General features: G+C 41.3%; 1 protein-coding gene across 2 annotated transcripts in view; it reads right to left on the bottom strand.

Annotated features, from left to right (window-relative positions):
- The window catches only part of CERS6 (ceramide synthase 6), a 122234-nt gene that overhangs the window by 32352 nt on the left and 71478 nt on the right, over nucleotides 1-18404 (bottom strand). For both annotated transcript variants that reach the window (XM_035572657.2, XM_035572658.2), the window contains exons 5-6: nucleotides 3663-3713; nucleotides 1478-1570 (exon numbers count right to left, since the gene is read on the bottom strand). In XM_035572657.2, coding sequence (XP_035428550.1) covers nucleotides 1478-1570; nucleotides 3663-3713 — 144 coding nt within the window. The remainder of the gene's footprint in view (nucleotides 1-1477; nucleotides 1571-3662; nucleotides 3714-18404) is intronic.

Here is an 18404-nt window from a genome sequence, read left to right on the forward strand (position 1 = left end):
ACCTCTGTCCTAACACTAACAAGTCCTCCACTAAACCATATCACTAAGGGCTACATCTAAATGTCTTTTAAAGACCTCCAGGGATGGTGACTCAACCACCTCCCTGGGCAGCCCATTCCAATGCCTAACAACTCTTTCAGTAAAGAAGTTCTTCCTAATATCCAACCTAAACCTCCCCTGGTGCAACTTTATTTAGCCCATTCCCCCTCGTCCTGTCACCAGGCACATGGGAGAATAGACCAACCCCCATCTCTCTACAGCCTCCTTTAAGGTACCTATAGAGAGCGATGAGGTCTCCCCTGAGCCTCCTCTTCTCCAGGCTAAACAACCCCAGCTCCCTCAGCCGCTCCTCGTAAGACTTGTTCTCCAGACCCCTTGGTGAGGGGCTTCGTTGCCCTTCTCTGGACTCTCTCGAGCACCTCCATGTCCTTCTTGTAGCGAGGGGCCCAAAACTGAACACAGCACTCAAGGTGCGGCCTCACCAGAGCCGAGTACAGGGGGACAATCACCTCCTTAGACCTGCTGGCCACACCGCTTCTTATGCAAGCCAGGATGCTGTTGGCCTTCTTGGCCACCTGAGCACACTGCTGGCTCATATTCAGCCGACTATCAACCAGTATACCCAGGTTCTTCTCCGCCAGGCAGCTTTCCAGCCAGTCATCTCCCAGCCTGTAGCGCTGCTTGGGGTTGTTGCGCCCCAGGTGCAGGACCCGGCACTTGACCTTGTTGAACTTCATGCAGTTGACCTCAGCCCATTGGTCCAGCCTACCCAGATTTTCCTGCAGAGCCTTCTTTCCCTCGAGCAGATCAACACACGCACCTAACTTGGTGTCATCTGCAAACTTCCTCCCCCTGAAGAACAAAGAACAGAAACACAGCCAATGGCTCAGAGCAGAGAGCTGAATATGAATGTAGGGGGATTGATTAGACACAGCACATTTCTGCAGTGATAACTTCAACAATTCTGTAGCATTGCTGCAGAGGTTTGGTTGATAACCAAAGGTTACGTGTAGCATCTGTGTTTAATATCAAATGTATCCCTTTTTTTTCCCTGCCTGCGTAGAATAAATTCAAAGCCTTCATAGATCTTACCAAAAAGATGCTATGAATTAATGAGGTAGCCTTGCTCCGTCATTGATCTCTTAGTCTCTTAGATCTCTCCATCATTTAACTCTTAGTAGAAATAATACATCTATGTGATCAATTTCATTCAAGTCACCGTTTAAGAGCAGGAGATCTTTTCGGCTGATGTCATTTCCCTTTGAATATTTGGGTACACCAGGCTCTTCTTCCCGTATGCAGAAAAAAAAACCCTACACATCATAGTAACAAGGAACAGAATGAAACAAGCACTTCAACACCAGTTTCTCAGTAACAACTATCTGCAAGTTCCACTGCACAGGTAATACAGATATTCTTCAGGTCAAGAAAGATATGTGTTTAAAGCCTTCAGTGTTTTTAGTCTTGCTGTTCTTACCTTTCTTTTGATGTCAATGAATTGAGAAAACATTAAGGACCAGTAGAATGACAATTCAACAATGTAGTAATAATGAAGGTCGGGCATCAGCGGCTGGAAGATGGAGATGAGAAAAGGTTAACAGAGGGTCTAACTGATATTACAGGTATCTGAGGTCTATAGGACAGATGTGCAATCATCAAGGGATTACTCAATTATACATAAGCATCCTATGCAAGAAAAATGATGATGGTTGCCTCTTTTGAACTTTGATGGTTCTGGAAAAAAAAAAAAAGCTTCCCAATCTACCCTCTTGACAAATCTTTACAGTATTGTAATATTGTAATACCAAAAAATTATGATATCCATTAGGAACCTAGAACAAACTAAATTCTGCCCACTCATACCTCTGTTTTGAAAGATGACTTGAAACATCTTGCTGTACATCATTAACGTGTGTGTAAAGCACAGCAAAAGAAACAATACTAGAGCGGATTAGAGAAATATGATACCAGTATATAATATCATCTGCACGTGTTAAAAATGTGAGTTTTAAACAGGTTTAACTCTTTCTGGTATTAAAGCCTTCCTTTAAAGATTATAAACATTTTCTGGGAACATGTTAACATTTGTGAAGAAGAAAATAAATAAATTTAGCCAGGCATCTTGCTTGATAAACATCACTAAATACACGTTTAAAAGCAAAAGAAGTAAAAACAACAAGACACAGAAATTTTTCACAACCAAAACCAACCTGGGGTAACTTCAAAGGAGGTAGCTGGTGGCATGCATAGGGTGTTTAGCCCCCAGCCTAGGAGACAGTCCTAGGAGCTACTCTAATTTCCTCATGATTTTCTGCTAGTCATATCTTCCACCACAGTGACAGAGAGGGGCCCTAGCACAGGAGAAGCTTCTGAGGACATCTCTCAAGGGATTAGATGAACCATCTCTAGAACAGTCTTCACTGGTCCAACCAAACACCCAAGCAGGGCAAGAGTCATTTCAGTCAGCAAGAGGCATTTCAGTTGCCTCTTTTATTCCCACTCCCTTTTCCCTTTTGTAGACTGATTCTTTTTAGCTGAAAAACAGTCTTTAGGTGCCCACTGAATGTTGCCTATGGGTTATTTAAATATAGACATATGCTTATACTTTATGAAAATGTATACACTCAAAATCAGTCTTCTAAAGCTATTGCCTGGGCCAACACAATCCTTTTCTGATTTAGTGATACAGTCAGTAAGCTTTTAATTAGGTGTAATAAAAAAGGGACAAGAACATGAGCTAGCAATGGTAGTAACAAGCTGCAACTATTAAATTCATTATTGCAAGACAACTCACCAGGGAAAATCTCTAGTAAAACAATTAAGATAGTCAGCTGCTTTATTAACAATAACTTTAGAACTTCTATACCCATATACAATGATAACGGGGGGAAGTGAGGCTTTCCCTCCATGAAAAGATTAACAGTGTGTGTTTAACTTAGTCAAAATACTAGGTTTCAGTTCCCTATAGACTTAATTCTATAGGACTGTTCTGCACTTATGGATAGGTTGTTGCCCAAATGATTAATTTGACTGTATCTATTGTAAGTCCAGCTGTATTTCTGCAATGTTGTGCTGAATAAATTACAAAGGGACTGTAACAAACAAGAGATTAGAAGTTTTACCTAGTTAAGAAAAAGAAGAGTCAAACTGAAAAACCAGCACATAATCCTGATCAGCACTCAGTAGATTTTGTCTCTGCAACAATGATTTTAATAATGTTTTTTATTACATAATTTCTGTTGGACCCTGTCAACTTGTAGCATGATTTTAGATATAGCAGGTATAATTACCACCCTCTAAGAGTTGTAACTCACTTTCTGAATGACTTTTCTCAATCTGCTGAATCTCTGGCTTTGCTAAAACTTTCAGCATCCTCAAAACTTTGTAAAAAAATGGCCATTCCTCCACTGTGGCAGATGTCTGCTTTCACAGTTAGATTTCCCAGATCTGTTTTCAGATCATGTGCTTCATATCAAAACAGGTGTGATAGTTATATTCATATTTCCCATCTTGAACACAAACAAGACAGGGAGCATCTAACAATGTTCTGAAACACCACGTAGCCTGTTCATGCTAACATATTGACATAAAGCTGCACCATAGTACAAACAGAGCACTGCAGAGATGCCATTTCTGATTTTAGGCAGCACTGTAACTTTTACCTGATATGGGTACCCACTCCAGCACTGTCTGGTATTCCAAAGCCACGGTGTCTGAAAGAGAAAGAAAAAAATAAACATTCTGTACATAACATTCTGGACAAAATAAAAAACCGGGAGACATGCAGCTCAGTTACGTGTCCTGTTTTTTTTTTTTTTTCCTGCTTCCAAAAGACTTATACGATTATTTCCTTTTCAATGCCACAAAAGATAACAGAGCCTTTTAAATCTGCTCCTGTAAGCAGTTTTTTCTTTCAGAGTTCCTTAGTTTTATCTTCATTTTCTGTGCAACTGAATAGGCTCAAGGTAGAAAACAACATATGGGCAAACTCTTCTACCCGACATCTTCAACTGTTAAATATGTCCACAATGGGCAATAAGAACATGGCCAAACCAGCAGTAACCAAGCAGCCACACTTCCCTTTTTAGGCACGAGCAGGAGCAACTCCTTTTCGCTATGCATGTCTTGCAAAGCACAGCTGCATCTCAGGTTCTGCAGGCATCTGCACTGAGAAACACACATCTACAGCACAAGTACCCACCCACTGGGTATCTCATTAGAAACATGAAAGAAAGCTGTGGATTCAAGATATTTGTGCAACTCCTTTACATAACCTTAGCTTCCCTACATGCATGTATAAAGGTGGCAGAACATTGTTAGAAGGTTCCCTGGATTAAGACACGCATACCCTTACAGCACTACGTGCTTCCACTAAAATCATTTTCTGAAATGAATCTCGTGTGTGAAAGAAAGCATTTTCTTGTTTTCACCATCAGGTGGAGCAGTCCAGCTCAGGCAAAGCCTAACAAACACACACATGTAAAATACAGTATGTGAGGAGCATCAAACCAAATAAAACGAACACTAAGCAGGCTGTTGTTCTGGAGCCTAAAGTCCCAAGCTGAGAATCACGCTAGTAGAGTCTTTATAAACAGGAAGCATTTGTACCATATTAAAAGACAGTACAAATGGCAGTCAGAGTTATAGCTGAATTCCCAACTGATACTTCAGTTCTAATTATGATTTGTCTTATGCAATGTCCAAAGGGCCTTTGTGGGTTAAACGTGATATAAGATGACTTTAAAGGCTCTTCCTAGTTTTTTGAATGCATCCTTCACTTAATAAAACAAAATAAAACTTGCACACCTACACCCACATTGCTCCTCAGATGGAAAGGGATACTTGTTACAATAACCTGAGCAACATTTACAAGTAACAGAGCTCCTAGAGTTTCTGATGTGCCTCTCACAAGGAGGCTTTAAGAATAGTAAAAGTCCACTGAAATCTCTCCATCTCTCTGTTTGGAACAGCAACCAATCCATTGGTTCAAACATCTCCATGGTAGTTACTGTGGTGAGTTCCTTTCATTGCCCACAACAAAAAAGGTCTTTGGAAACAGACACAGCCTCTCTATAATTGTTTCTAATATACAGAATTTTTGTCTGACAGCTGCCTAAATAAGAGCCATCCAAATATTGTAGGATAATTCATAGTTTTAGCCAGGTTTGAAAAGCTGTAACTGTCTTTCATACCAGATTCAGCTAGAGCTAAGAGATGCTTCCTACCCAATTATTTTGCTATCTAAATTACAGGTGCTAGCAAAAAATGCACATTTTTCTCTGTCAAATATTATGATGTATTAAGGCTTCTTATGAGAGATGTGTGCTATAGGAGCTGCAGATACAAGAGGTCTACATTCAGTTAAAACGCTGAATACTAAATAAAATAAGCCTCACTGGAAGAACCTGGAAAGACTTTACTGCAAAGCCAGAAAGGATACCACAAACTGAGAAACAATGCACTCCATGCATTATTAAGTCTCAGAGACGAATACAGTGCAGAAAATCTGCTGCTTCTGAGCCACAGAAGGCTCAGCCAGCCACGCTGCCACCTCCAGCAAAACGCTTCCGAGTTGCTGTTTGGAAACCTAAGGGATACTAGGAGGGCAAGAGGCAGGCAGCAAAGGCTAAGACTGTGGGGCATCTACACCACCTTCCCACCCCTCTTCCCTTCCCTGTCTCCCCTCCATTTGACTTGCCTCAGCTTCTCCGAGTCGACCCTAACTGCTGTAGTAGCACTGGACTTTGGTTGCAGTTGCCCTGGAGTGAAGAGGTAAAGAAAGAGCACTTGGTTTAAGCACAACCTCCCCATCCCACCTCCACAATCAATGCAGCCCTAGACTGAAGCTCACTTCTCCATGAAGACGTGGTTCCAGCTGGAACAGCGAGGCGCCTCCCTTAGTGAACGCCACAGCTGAGGGATACTTTGGGCAGGCTGTGGCTGGAAGGAGAGAATCCTGAACTGCAGTGGAACACCCAGACGTGGGCGAACTAACCAGAAAGGAGTTAATGCAGGCATGCTCAGGGCTCAGCTGAGCCGTGTGTGTGCTCATAGGACAAACCTGTGAACCTCCTTGCACCAGACAAGCTCACTGCTGGGCAGAGCCCAGCTCTTCCTGGGAAGTCCCACAACAGACTGGGAGAAAAAGGTCACTGGCTTGGCTCTGCAACAGACCCTTTCTTGATGAACAACAGAAGCATGCTACTGTTTCCACCACCTACTGAATACCCAAATATTGAGAACAAGAAGTAAAATGGAAGTGTAATGCCTGGGGAGTAGGTGAAATGCAAGGAACCTGATAACAAAAGGGCATCCTGAAGCTAGAAACAATACTAAAAGCTTCAGTACCAATAATGTCAGGCACAAAGCACCAGCCCCACAGTGCTGAAACACTTACATAGCCCTTACATAACAAAGGAGTTCAGATGGAGACTTAAGCTTTACCACACTTCAGTAAAGTGTCTGATCGGTGCGGTATCAATGACAGTGAAGGATGACAAACAGCTGTTGAATCTGCTGTCATTTACAGCATCAAGGAAAAAAACTCCTTTCTTTTACTTTCCTTATAGGAATATCTGTCAAAAGCTCCATCAAACCTCTCTCTAACACTGTGATTAAAGAGAGCGATTGTAAAGAACCCTTTCAGAAAAAAACAAAACTCTCTTGAGACAAGGGAATGACGGAGGATTTGGAAAAAAATGAACAAATGATCTCAGACGCCTGCATGCTAGGCAGAAGCCTCGGGTTGCCTTGCATGCCCTGGCCTATTCACTTATCTTTTGAGAAAGCTTCTCATCAGGTCCTGGCTCTCACATGCCCCAAAGTCTGTGTCTTGCTCAAAGTGCTGCTAGCATCTTGTATGTGATGGGTCAGTTTTGATAGTAAATGGGGAAAAAAAAAAAGGAGCATAATAAACCCCCTTCCATTTGTGATCTGTTCCCTAGGCAGCTGATTTGGCTGAAAGGTATTTCTGTGTGTGTGTGTTATCAGAGAGACAATAAATGTACCTGATGAAGTATTTTCAAATAACAAGCTAGATTCTAGTTCATCACACAGTAATGAAAATGACCACAAAAATGCCTCCTTCATCCACATGTGCCCAGCAGAATCCACCAAGTACAGGAACCACACAAAGGCCAGGGGCTGGATTCTCTAGCAGAGGGAAAGGAGCCCTACGTATCTTCAGCCTGTACTTCCCCACACCATTGGCAAGCCAGCCATCGGGGGGGGGGTACCAGGCATGTCAAGGGTGAAAGTGAACTGCACGTGCCTTTTACACAAGCAGCTTGTATTTTTAAACATAAATATAACTATCTGGAGGTCACGCTTTTTTTTTTTTTTTTTTTTTTTTTAAGAACGACTGCTTTTGTGGAGCTAAAGTTTGTCTCATTGCAAGTTGCTCTGTCATTCAGTGAGCTACCTGTACTTGTACCGAGCACGATTAGAACCCCAAAACCACAGGTTGTACCACGTGTGTTGGTGTTGCTTTGCGCAAGAATCACACCCATGGAAGTATGAGCACTTCCTCACACTGCGCTCACCCGTGGAAGTATGAGCTTATAGATAAATAAAAGATGTGCAAAAAATGATTAGTGTTGCTGGCATTCATTTTTCTTCTTGCAGTCCATAAACTTGAAACAAGCAACTTGCTGAGGAAACACTTCCAGAGGCACATCCTTAAGCCCGGTGACAGCAACCCCCAGCTCTCCACAGAGCAGCTTCTGCCCTCGCAGTCTGAGCATTAGACAGCTGTTATGCACCTGATTTACCCCTGGCCATATGGGCACGCTGTAACACCCAAAGGAGTTCTCCCTAAATTCCCAGATAAGTAAGAAAAATCTTCTGGCTTTTCCAGCAGATGAATAAACACAGTGGGCCAGCTGTTTTTATGAGAATACAGCATGCAAAAATCCAGGAAAATCTCCACAGAATCCCCACATCTCTCGAAAGCCTATTCATACCCAAAACCACATTTGAAACAAAAATGAGACATTCTCTGTCTGAACAAGATTTTAAGTTACTTTTGAAACCTGGGTTACATTTGAAACCTTATAGGTTAATTGAAAATTGGCCCTATAAAAACAAAACCACCAGAAATCCTGAACATCCACTGTACATGTTACTCTACTTTCTCAAAAGGCCAAGATTTTATCTGGCTTGGTTAATATATCTGGATGCAGCTTTACATAATTTTTTACATAATTTTAACTCTGTTATAAGCATTATAAAGTGCAACAGAAAACAGTGCTTTTAGCATCAATTAAAGTCAAGGTAACAAATACGTTTGGCAAATTTCTACGCACCTCACTAGTTTTTGGCTGATAGATATCTTATGGCACTTGTACCTCTACTTTCATCAAGTTAGAGCAGGTTCTTGTTCTTCATGGAAACAAGTACTACAGCTGAGGCCAGAACATTTCCTCTTGGTCAGCATTTGTTAACTGAGCCCTGAAAATGCTGTGCTAGTTTGTTCTTAACCCTAGACCTAAAGGTTTGTCATCTCATACACGCATGTCCTTTCCTCTGTTCCTCAAGAGCAGCTGTGTGCTCTCACCGCAGGCAGAACACAATCTCCTGCTCAAGGGGATGGACATCTCACCACAGTCCAAGCTTTACAGCTTATCTATGTGGGAGCGCAATTGTAACAGCAGGGGAGAAGGAGACTATAATTTTTCTGTTGACTGCAATGCATAAAAGTATTTAAGACTTCCACCTCCTTTTTATTTTCCAGGAACTGAAAATTTCATGCTTTTAGTGAACAGCACCTTTCAGAACATCAGCAGAAGAACAGTTACTCGTGATTAACAGTTCTGTTTTTTTTTTTGTTTTATGTTTTGCATTTAATCTTCTTCATGCTTAAATTAAATAGTATCTCACTGTTCACTTTTTTTCCAACTAAGGTTAAAAAATCTAGGACTTTTTCCTTATTCAATATATTAATAGGCATTCTTCTAGCACATCACTTGGTTGAATAAGTACTCACTTAGAGGGGATTTACTTGAATTGCTTTTTTTTTTTTCCCCCCTCTCTATAACACCTGCATCCTCTTGGCATGGTAAGCTGAACGGCTGTTGACATTAGAGAGAAAGACAGGTCACCATGGCAGCTCACAAAGCATCCTTCTGTAGTTTCCCACCCCAGAGGCACTACATTGTGGTGCAGAAGTGACTCCACCCTCTTATGGTCAGACTGAGAGACTTTTCACTAAGTGCATCTCTCCTATTCCAGCCTCACAGTGGTCCCTGGTTCCCTTCCCCATCTTCTTTCTTGGCCTAATGGCGATCAGTGTAAGCGTGGACTACTGCAGCCTTCCTCTCTCAAGAAAAATACATACCAATGAAAACACATGCTTCTGTGTGTAATGGACAAACCAATACACGGTTGTTTTTTTTAAGCTACAGAAAAACTCCCAGATATTAATTGTTGTAAAACAAATCACAGCTGAACAGGCACAGGCTGTTGCAAAGGAAAAACAATAAAGGAAAATAATGAGAAGCTCTTCCTTGCTAATAAAATTTATAAACTGTGCTTTGATTTATTATTACTAAAATAAGCAAAATGCATCGAGTTGTAACCCGTCCTTTAGTCATTAAGCCTATCTTTATTAGCTCTCTGAATGTACTCCAAGCACTTCTTCAACTAAAAAATAGCCAAGAAATGCTGAGAAAATACTCTGTTGTTACTTCATCTTTAGAGAAGCAAAATGAAATTAAAATCTATGTTTAACTAGGCCCCCTGGGGTAAAACACTCACATATAGCGGCATAGCTTGGATACTCTGCTAGCCACACAAAAAAAACAGGAGACCAGGAGAACTGGTCTCTGTTTCTGTCCACGCAGGGGCTGTTAGCTGCCTTATTAAAATCAGTCATCTTAGGCATACAGTTTACACAGCTCCTGTGACTTCTGCTGGCAAGCTTAGCAGTCAAAGTACTGGATAGCCAAGAGATACTCGTCTCAGAAGAATTTCTCTGGTCAAAGCCGCTCCACTTTTTGTTCATTGCTGCACTCAGCCGCAGTTGATGGCCTACAGCAACAAAGCTAAGACTGAGACCTCGGCCCCGTGCCACTTCAGCAGACAGGATAATGACCAGGGAGTATAAGAGTTTGAGCCCTCAGTCTGTGTCAGATTTCTGGAAAGGCTGCCTTAACCAAAAAGCCATTTGATACTCTAGAGGAAATGTGACATGCACATTGCTGTGGAAAAGTTATTGATGCATCACAACTGATTTTTCAGGGGAATGATGCAACTGAAAACCTCCAGCAGTTCTCAGCAGCATCCTTTTCAGTTTCAACCAGAAAAGTAACTTTTATTTTGAACTTTTGGGCACATCACTGTTTTTATTACGATCATTTGAACACCAGCAGCACATTCATGATTATCTGGATGTTGGTAAAGGGCTCCATTTTCTGAACATGTTTCTTTCCGTATTATTATTATTATTTTCACAATGTGACACAAATGAAGTGACATTTCTTCCACAAGTATCAGCATTTTGCAGCAATTTTTTTCTCCAGCAGAAAGAAAATTAAACTCTTCCTCATTTTCCTTGATTTTTAGAAGATTTACAAAGGAATAACCAGAACGCTGTGTGTCAGCTTTTCAGTTTCTATGGCCTTTCCTAAGGCCATAGCCTCTTAGGACTTCACACTTAAGACGTCTCAGAAACTTTCTGTGATCATTTAGAAATATTTTTTACTTCTCCTCCTCCAAAAGACACCCTACATAAGACAGAATCTGAACCGTACTAATATCATTCCTTGTTATGGTTGTTTGCTACTAAAGTATTTCTCATACTGAAGTCTCACCCATTTAAAAATCACATCAGACAGCTTTCAGCATCCAGTGGCTGCCGGGACAGGCATTTTATGCACGATATTAGCAGCAAACAATGCCAACAGCACTGGCTGGTTTTGTTTATGGCAAGATAAACTGTGGAGTTATCAGACAAGGCTCTCTGCAAAGACAGGATTTAACCGCCCCCAAATCACTAAGTAGTGACAATGCGAAATGGAAAAATCCATGGCTAACATTTTGTATCAACTTCTGCACACTCTTCTTCCCAGTGACTTGTGGTTTAGTTTGCTGCTCACACCAGGAATAGCATTTTCGTAAATTCTTCACAGACCCAAGCAATCATTCATCATATTTCTTGGCACAGTTCACAACATAAGCGAAGACAGTATGACACATTGCCGATGAAAATCCTGAGGTGCTCTTTTCATATATTATGACTGAGCAAACTGTCATAAGTTTCTGCAGAACTGTTATTGCTCTAGAGTTTAGTGCTTTGTGTCTGCAGAAACAAGGTGCTGGGAAAAAACACTTGCAATGTAGAGCCCATACTCTCCCCTCAGCAATCTGCAGTGCTGACTTCCAAATATAATTAAAAACGATACTTCTACTAATCGGAAACTATAAAATATACAGAAGGACACATTCCAAGGCCAAGATTAACAACAATCACTGACAGATGCACTTGACATTTCAAATGCAAATGTGTGCACAGAAGTATTTTTAGAAAAAAATATGAATTCAATTTTGGATTTATTTACATAAAATCATTTCTGGAAAGGCAGAGTAAGCTCAATGCACCACATACATCCACTTTTCCCTTTGCAGATATGATGTATGTAGGTCTGTTGTGGCAGTTATGTCTTGTGCTGATAAACACACAATTTCAACTTTAATTGTAGAGAATGTGGAAGGGCCCTAATATCTGCCAAAGGATGGAGGTGTCGGGAGGAAAGAAGTCTGCACCATATCTAGCAGTTGACACACAGAGACCCTTGGGTGAAGTTTTGCGTGCATTGAACAGAACCGAGGAATTCTGCAGCCAGAGAAGCTGGTAGCTGCAGCATCTCCTCCCCTTGCTCTGATCAGCAGTCCTGCTACCAAGTCTGGTCATCAAACAATTTGCGCTCGTTTGGGTACCTTCTTATTCTGACACTTCCTCTTCTGCTTGCTTTGTCACGAAGAGGCTGGGCTGCCAGTGATACTCAGATAGTTTAGAGCAGCTGAAGGTCTATGGAAATGTAGAAGCTGGGCTAAAGATCCCGTTCGTTTGTGCGTAACAGGTTTCCTAGTGACACGACTCAACGTATTTTGTACTTACTGCATAAAAAGTAGCAGACCCATTCAGCAGAGCACTCCAGATGCCTGATAACACTTTGGGAAAGCAAAGCAGCTGTAAACCCATTAGCTTTACAGCTGCCTTGTGTTTTTTGATCACAGAGCCAGACCACACCAATTAACCTAGAATTTGCATCTAAGAGGGCATTTTTGAATTTATTTTATTAAGACAGACAACATGCAACCATGGGTCTGGAATCAGTTCAAAAAGAGCAAGTGTTGAGGTTTACACTTGGCAAACAGTAGCTCTGTAAGAGGGTGAACTGCATAGAGTTATACATATAAGAGACCAATAAAAATCCCAAGAGAGAATTATTAAAACAGATAAATAGGTCAGTTCACCCCTGGTAGCTGTGCAGTGCTCCAAGATCGCTGCTGAACTGCGGGATCTCAGAATGCTCCTCGCTTTCCTACAGGATACAGCTTCAACAGAGCTCCAGGGTTTTCAGCACGCTCTGCTCTGATAGTACAGTTACCCAAAGGCATACAGGAAAGTGGTTAATAATTAAACTCATCATTACACATCTACTTTCTGTAATTATACCTACTATCTGTGGCTGATCTGCCAGAAGAGTACATCCGGCTGATTTTGACCAGCCGCTGATTTCCATGCCATTTGCTGAAGGGAAGCATTCACTACATCCTACATTGTCATCCTACATTGTACTACTGACGCTGACTTTTGGAAACCCCCAGTGAGCTTCTTTCCTTCCCAGGACTCGCTGTGTGCTGTAAGGACTTGATTTACTGACATGCTGTGTCAGTGAAGCAAGCTGTTACTGCCCGTGGCCCACAAAGGGAAGCAGAGTCCATCTCAAGTAACAACAAAACAACTCTTTCCTGAGTGAGCACTAAGGTACAATTTCAAGCACAAAACCAGATGTTTAAGGTAGATGTTTAAGGATATTTATGAACTTGCACTGCCTGCCAGAAAAAGGTTGTATACAGAAAAACAGAAAAAAATCCCCTCCACTTTCCACTCCTGCAACAGCCATGTGTTTCTGGAGGTTAGCATTAGCACATTGCAGCAAGGTCTCAAAATCATCCCTGACATCTGAAAGGTAGGAAGTTATTGCAATTGCAGAATTTTGATTAGGAAATACAGGACTTTTCCAGGTCACAGGGCCGAGACTTAACCCTAGAGATACAAGAGTGTGTTTGAAACATTTGGTGCCATTACTGGTGCCTGGTCAGGAAACCTTTTGGCAGTGAACTCCTCTCACTGCTGCTACTAAAACCCTGACAGAGTAACTGACCTGCTCCCAGACGCAGAAGCAGATCAAGTCCCAGGGGTGGCTGTGGCAGCAGAGCTCCATCCAGACAGGTTGCTGCAGCAGGCAGCCTGAAAGCGCCTGTTGTGCGCCTCTCCAGCCCCACTGAGGGACCAGTTTCTAAGCAATTCCATCACTGGGCACAGCTAAAACAAAGCATAAGCTAAGCAACAAAGACAAGGATGGACTAAGGCAGCCTCTTTCCCTCCCCCTTCTGCAACTGCTGCATTTTTCTGAGGTCAGTGCACGTATACTGGAGCAGGGCAATTCACCCTTGGGGTGCTGGTGTCCTCAGTAGTGTATTTAATAATGCCACAAGTACTGGGTACCGCCTGGGAAAAGGCCAGTGAGGAAAACCTCGAATACTGTATTTTCCTCTAGCAGAATAAAAGAGTGTGGGAAAACATTAATTAATTTTAATGTAAGAATACAGTTTAAAAGGCATTGCTTCCTGCCCAGTTCTGAGCCAGTGGTTCTGAGAACATTTACTACCCCAGAGCAGAATAAAATGGACATCTTAAAAGATTTGGGAAATTATTTTGCCTAAGCCCACATAAACTTTTATGTTGACTTTTCTTCTTTTATTTCCCTTTCTCCTCCTGCTGAGGAAGTGCGTAGATACAATCTTTTGTTGTTTCCATTTGTCATCTTCCCACTGGATCCATTCAGACATAACTTCTGTTTTTCTTATGCAGCCCTCTACTGAAACAGCTAGCAAGAAGAGTAGCTGGTAGAGATGGAAGCAAAGGAACTGCGCTGGTGTTTTATAACTGCTCAATTTGTAATTAATTTTGGATTAATACCATAAACTGTAAGTTCTGGGCACAGCAACACCTAGAGTAACTGGGCAAGAAGAAAGGGTTTGCTCCCTCACTTTCCTGAACCTACAAATCTCAAGGGAAAAAAAAATCTATAATCTCTGCTGAAACTCCTTATTTAAGTTACACGTGTGAAAACAGCAGTTAAGAAAACAGAAGCAAAACTCAGAATTAGATTTGAACTTAAAGGAGTATTTCCCCAAGTAAAGTCTGCCATTTCTCATAGCCAGTAACTGAGACCATCAATAGGCAGGAAAAATGAGATAGCTTTAAGAAAAAATTAACTGGGAAGCTGCGGAAGGTAATACAATACAAGAAAAAAGAAATGCTCACTGAACTACTAAGAACGTATCTGTTTAAATAGTAAACTTCTTTTCCCTAGCACTCAAAGGGTAAAGTGAAGCAGCTTTATGACTCGAAGCCTTATACTGTAAAAATACATAGTGATCTAAAGGTCATACTAGCCTAAATGAAGATAAAGCTATCGTGCTCCAAGTCACTGCCTCAATAGTGAGATCAACTCAATAATGGCAATTCAAAGCACCAGTTGGATTGTTAATAACCTGCTCTTACATCCAAACGTGCACTCTTTGCTCAAGTGTAATTAGCTGTGGAAAATAGGACTGCTTCGTTCATCTGACCAGCAAAATAGGAAAAGCTCCTGCAGTAGCAGAGCACTGTTCTAAATACTTTGCTAGAGGTAAGTGAGCTACCATAGTTTCCAAATGAATTAAAGCTATTTTTATCCTAAAGTTGCTCAAATAAAACGCTTCTAGAATTACTTCCTCTAGATCTGCTATTTTTATATATACGACATTGAAAAATCCATGTCTTTCAGAAAGCTGGTAAGTGCTGTGCTGAAGTCAAGGCTGGCTAGCAGGCTGCAGCAGGACGCGCGCCCTGCGCTGACCGGAGCAGCGGCATAAGGTGCAAGCACTGACAATGTGGGGCATGGCTCCCTACCGCCTTAACTCTTCAAACTGCTGATTACAGAGCATTTACTCTGGTGTCTGTGGTTATTAAATACCCCCAGCTGGATACCAAGCAAAGAGAAATTCAATTCTAGATATATTTTTTAAATTACTGTGTTGTTTTTCAATCCCTTGCTTATGTCAAATTTGTCCTCATTGTCATTATGGTATTCATTAGGAATATCAGTGATATTCTCCTTTTGCCCATTTCTTTCAAAAAACCTTTTATTTTCTTTCAGCCACAAATAAATTCTGCCATCTGGCTTAGCTTTTGCTTGATCCAGTTATTATGTTAACTTCAAACAGCTTACACAATAGATTATTTCCTATACTAACTGGCCTTCTCTTACGAAACCTCAGTGTCTAAACTGCATTCATTCTTCCCTATTAATGTATATTGAAGTAGTGGAGTAATTTAAAATTAAATTTCTCTGCTGACTTTGATCTTTCTCACAGCATGATTCATGATTTATATTTCAGATAGCCAAAGCACTCTATTAATCTCTCCTAAATGCCCTCAACCATTTTTATGCCCTTTTGAAAGAGACATCTGAAACAAATTCCTTTTCCATTAGATGGATCTAACGTTGGTCTTGCTGGAAACCTTTTCTACTCATGATACTTACTTAAAAATGCAATATAGCATTTCCATGTTTCACAATGGCATCCTTCAGGAGACTCTGACATAAGTGCTCTTCCCTGTTTTCACAGCAAATTAGAAATTATGTTATTTAGCACCCAATGCTGAGCCCCACTTTGAGGAAAGAAATCAAACTAGATGGGATTTTAACATCCAATATTATTTTAGCTTAACAATTTTCATTACTTACAAACACTGAGCAATTTGTTTTCCCAATTTAAAAAAAATAATAATAAAGAAAAACAGCCCAAATCAATTTTAGAGCAAGTACAATCTGACAAAGGCAGGCTTCATTTCCTCCCTGAGTGGCATACGTATCACATTATCCTTCTGTTAATAGAACAGTAAAATATCAAATATCAGCATTGTGTTAAAAGCACTGCAGAGTGGCCCCTGACATTCTTCATTTAAATGAGAGTATTTATCCAGTACGGGACAGATAAGCTCAGTGAACAAAAGCAGTTACAAGGCTTCAGTAACGGATAATATAACAACTTTCCAGCCCTAACATGGGAAGGAAACACCACAACACACACAGACTAGAATACATGCCCAGCTGAATGCCTGCTTCACTTAATTCAGGAGTGGAGGAGAGAGGGGGCAGCAGCAAGGGCTCTGGAGCAAACCTCCTGCTGCCAGCTGCTGTCACACTGCTGTTCTCTACAGCCAGGTCTGAAATAAACCAAGGTGGCAGATATTTCAAAAACTCATGCTTTGGTACCTCAGAGCTAAAAGTAGAAGAGTTTGGCCCAGCTTAGTTAGTCTCATAAGAATCAAACTGTCAGATACGTTGTGTGCTCACAGCAGCGCACGTTTCTGAGATACTGTGCTTCCTGTGTCTTTCTGCTCAGCAGAATAGCCAGAAGCAACAGCTTCATGGAGAAGTACATGCAGGAACATGAAATGGAAATAAGCGATAAGTGAAGTGCTGCCCATTCTCATCCAGCTTGTTTTTTTCCACTCCAAATCAGCTAAGTCACACACAACATGTTCTGTAAATAGCTTTCCAATAGCTGAGAAACTTTTTCTATGGAATCAAGTCTGTTCTACTGCTAGAAATACCAAAAATTGTGTAAAGCATTGTACGTTTTCAATTAAATCAGTAGGATTGGTATCGAATCCCTGGATGTGATACCAAATTCATCTGCAGTGTTGCTCCATGCAAGTGTAAGGAATTTTGGCCAGAAACAAGACATTTCTGAGCCATCAGACTTGTAAAACACAAGGCTTTTGGGAAGCACGGCATCAGCACTATATAGTGGTTGGTTATACTTTCATACCTTTAAGAATGTATAATTGTATTTATACTTGTGACCTAATTTGCAATAATGTACGAACATTTACAGCCCACTGACTGCAGGCTTCTTTTCAAACAGGATAATTTCCAAAACTATTTCCCATATTTCTTCAGTTCCGATTTCTTCAGTTCTCGAACCAATGCCAACTAAAAGAGTAACATAAGCTTGTTTAAAAGCACAGTGAGTGATCTTCTCCTGTATTAGCAGCTTTGTTCTGCTGCAGACCACACAGTACCATGACTTGGTGTGCACAGTAACCATACATATGGTGCTGCTTCCCAAGTAAAGCAGTTAAAAATGTCAACTTGGAACTTGTCATGAAGCTAAAATGAATCCTTTTCAGCAATGTGTATACAGAATCAGTGACATTAGGAAAAGAAAACTATTCATAGTTGTGCGCTGCTTGACTGAACAACTCTTTGCAGATGCAGTCACCTTTGCTGCAGCACAGCTGCTGTCTCATGAAACTGACAGAAAGACTTCAAAAGCATTCCTAAAAATCACGGTTCAATAAAGCATTGCAACCAGCGTGAGGCTTTTGAGAAAGTCACCATGTGCCTCTCCCATGGCGCGACTACAGCAAAAAGTCACTGGACAACTGAGGAAGACCAGCTGGCTTCAAAGCAGCTGCATCCTGGCTTGCTTCCTCAGCACATTCAGAGCCTGTCGATCACAGCGGCAGCTGACGTCCGTCCTGCTGAACCTTCAGGCTACAGGGCACGGCATCAGTAGGGCCGAGTCAGAAGTACCCCCCAGTCCCTCTAGCGCTTTGGAAATTGCAGTGTACAAAGATAAAATTCCTCAGATGTATTCTCTCCCTGGTCTAGAGAACTGAAGGGAACAGATAACCTTCAGAAGGATGACACTCCCTGGAGCACTTCTGCTGGAACATGATTGACCGAGATTGTAAAAGCAAGGTCACTGCTATCTGTTTCTTCAGGAATATGTATTGATACTATGTAAAATGATCAGGGTAAAAAGATGGCAGCAAGAAAAGAATGAAACAATGCAGCCTTCCTGTAGTCCACAGGAACATGTCAAACCTGCAGTCTTCCAGGACTCCCAAATCCATTTCTCAAAACGTACCAACAAGCCTTTGGCCGCACAACACATAAGAACTGACCATGGGGAAATGGGCTAATAAGACAAACCAGCCTTTCCAAGAGAATTGCAAGGATAAAGCCATACCTTCTCCCAATTAACTCCTCTTCAGATAATCCACAAGAGAAATCTTCAGATAAACAGACCAGAAAACAAATGTTGCATAGCTGGTA

This window comes from Cygnus atratus, chromosome 6 (assembly GCF_013377495.2).
Source record: "Cygnus atratus isolate AKBS03 ecotype Queensland, Australia chromosome 6, CAtr_DNAZoo_HiC_assembly, whole genome shotgun sequence".
In the NCBI taxonomy this organism is placed as follows: Eukaryota; Metazoa; Chordata; class Aves; order Anseriformes; family Anatidae; genus Cygnus; species Cygnus atratus.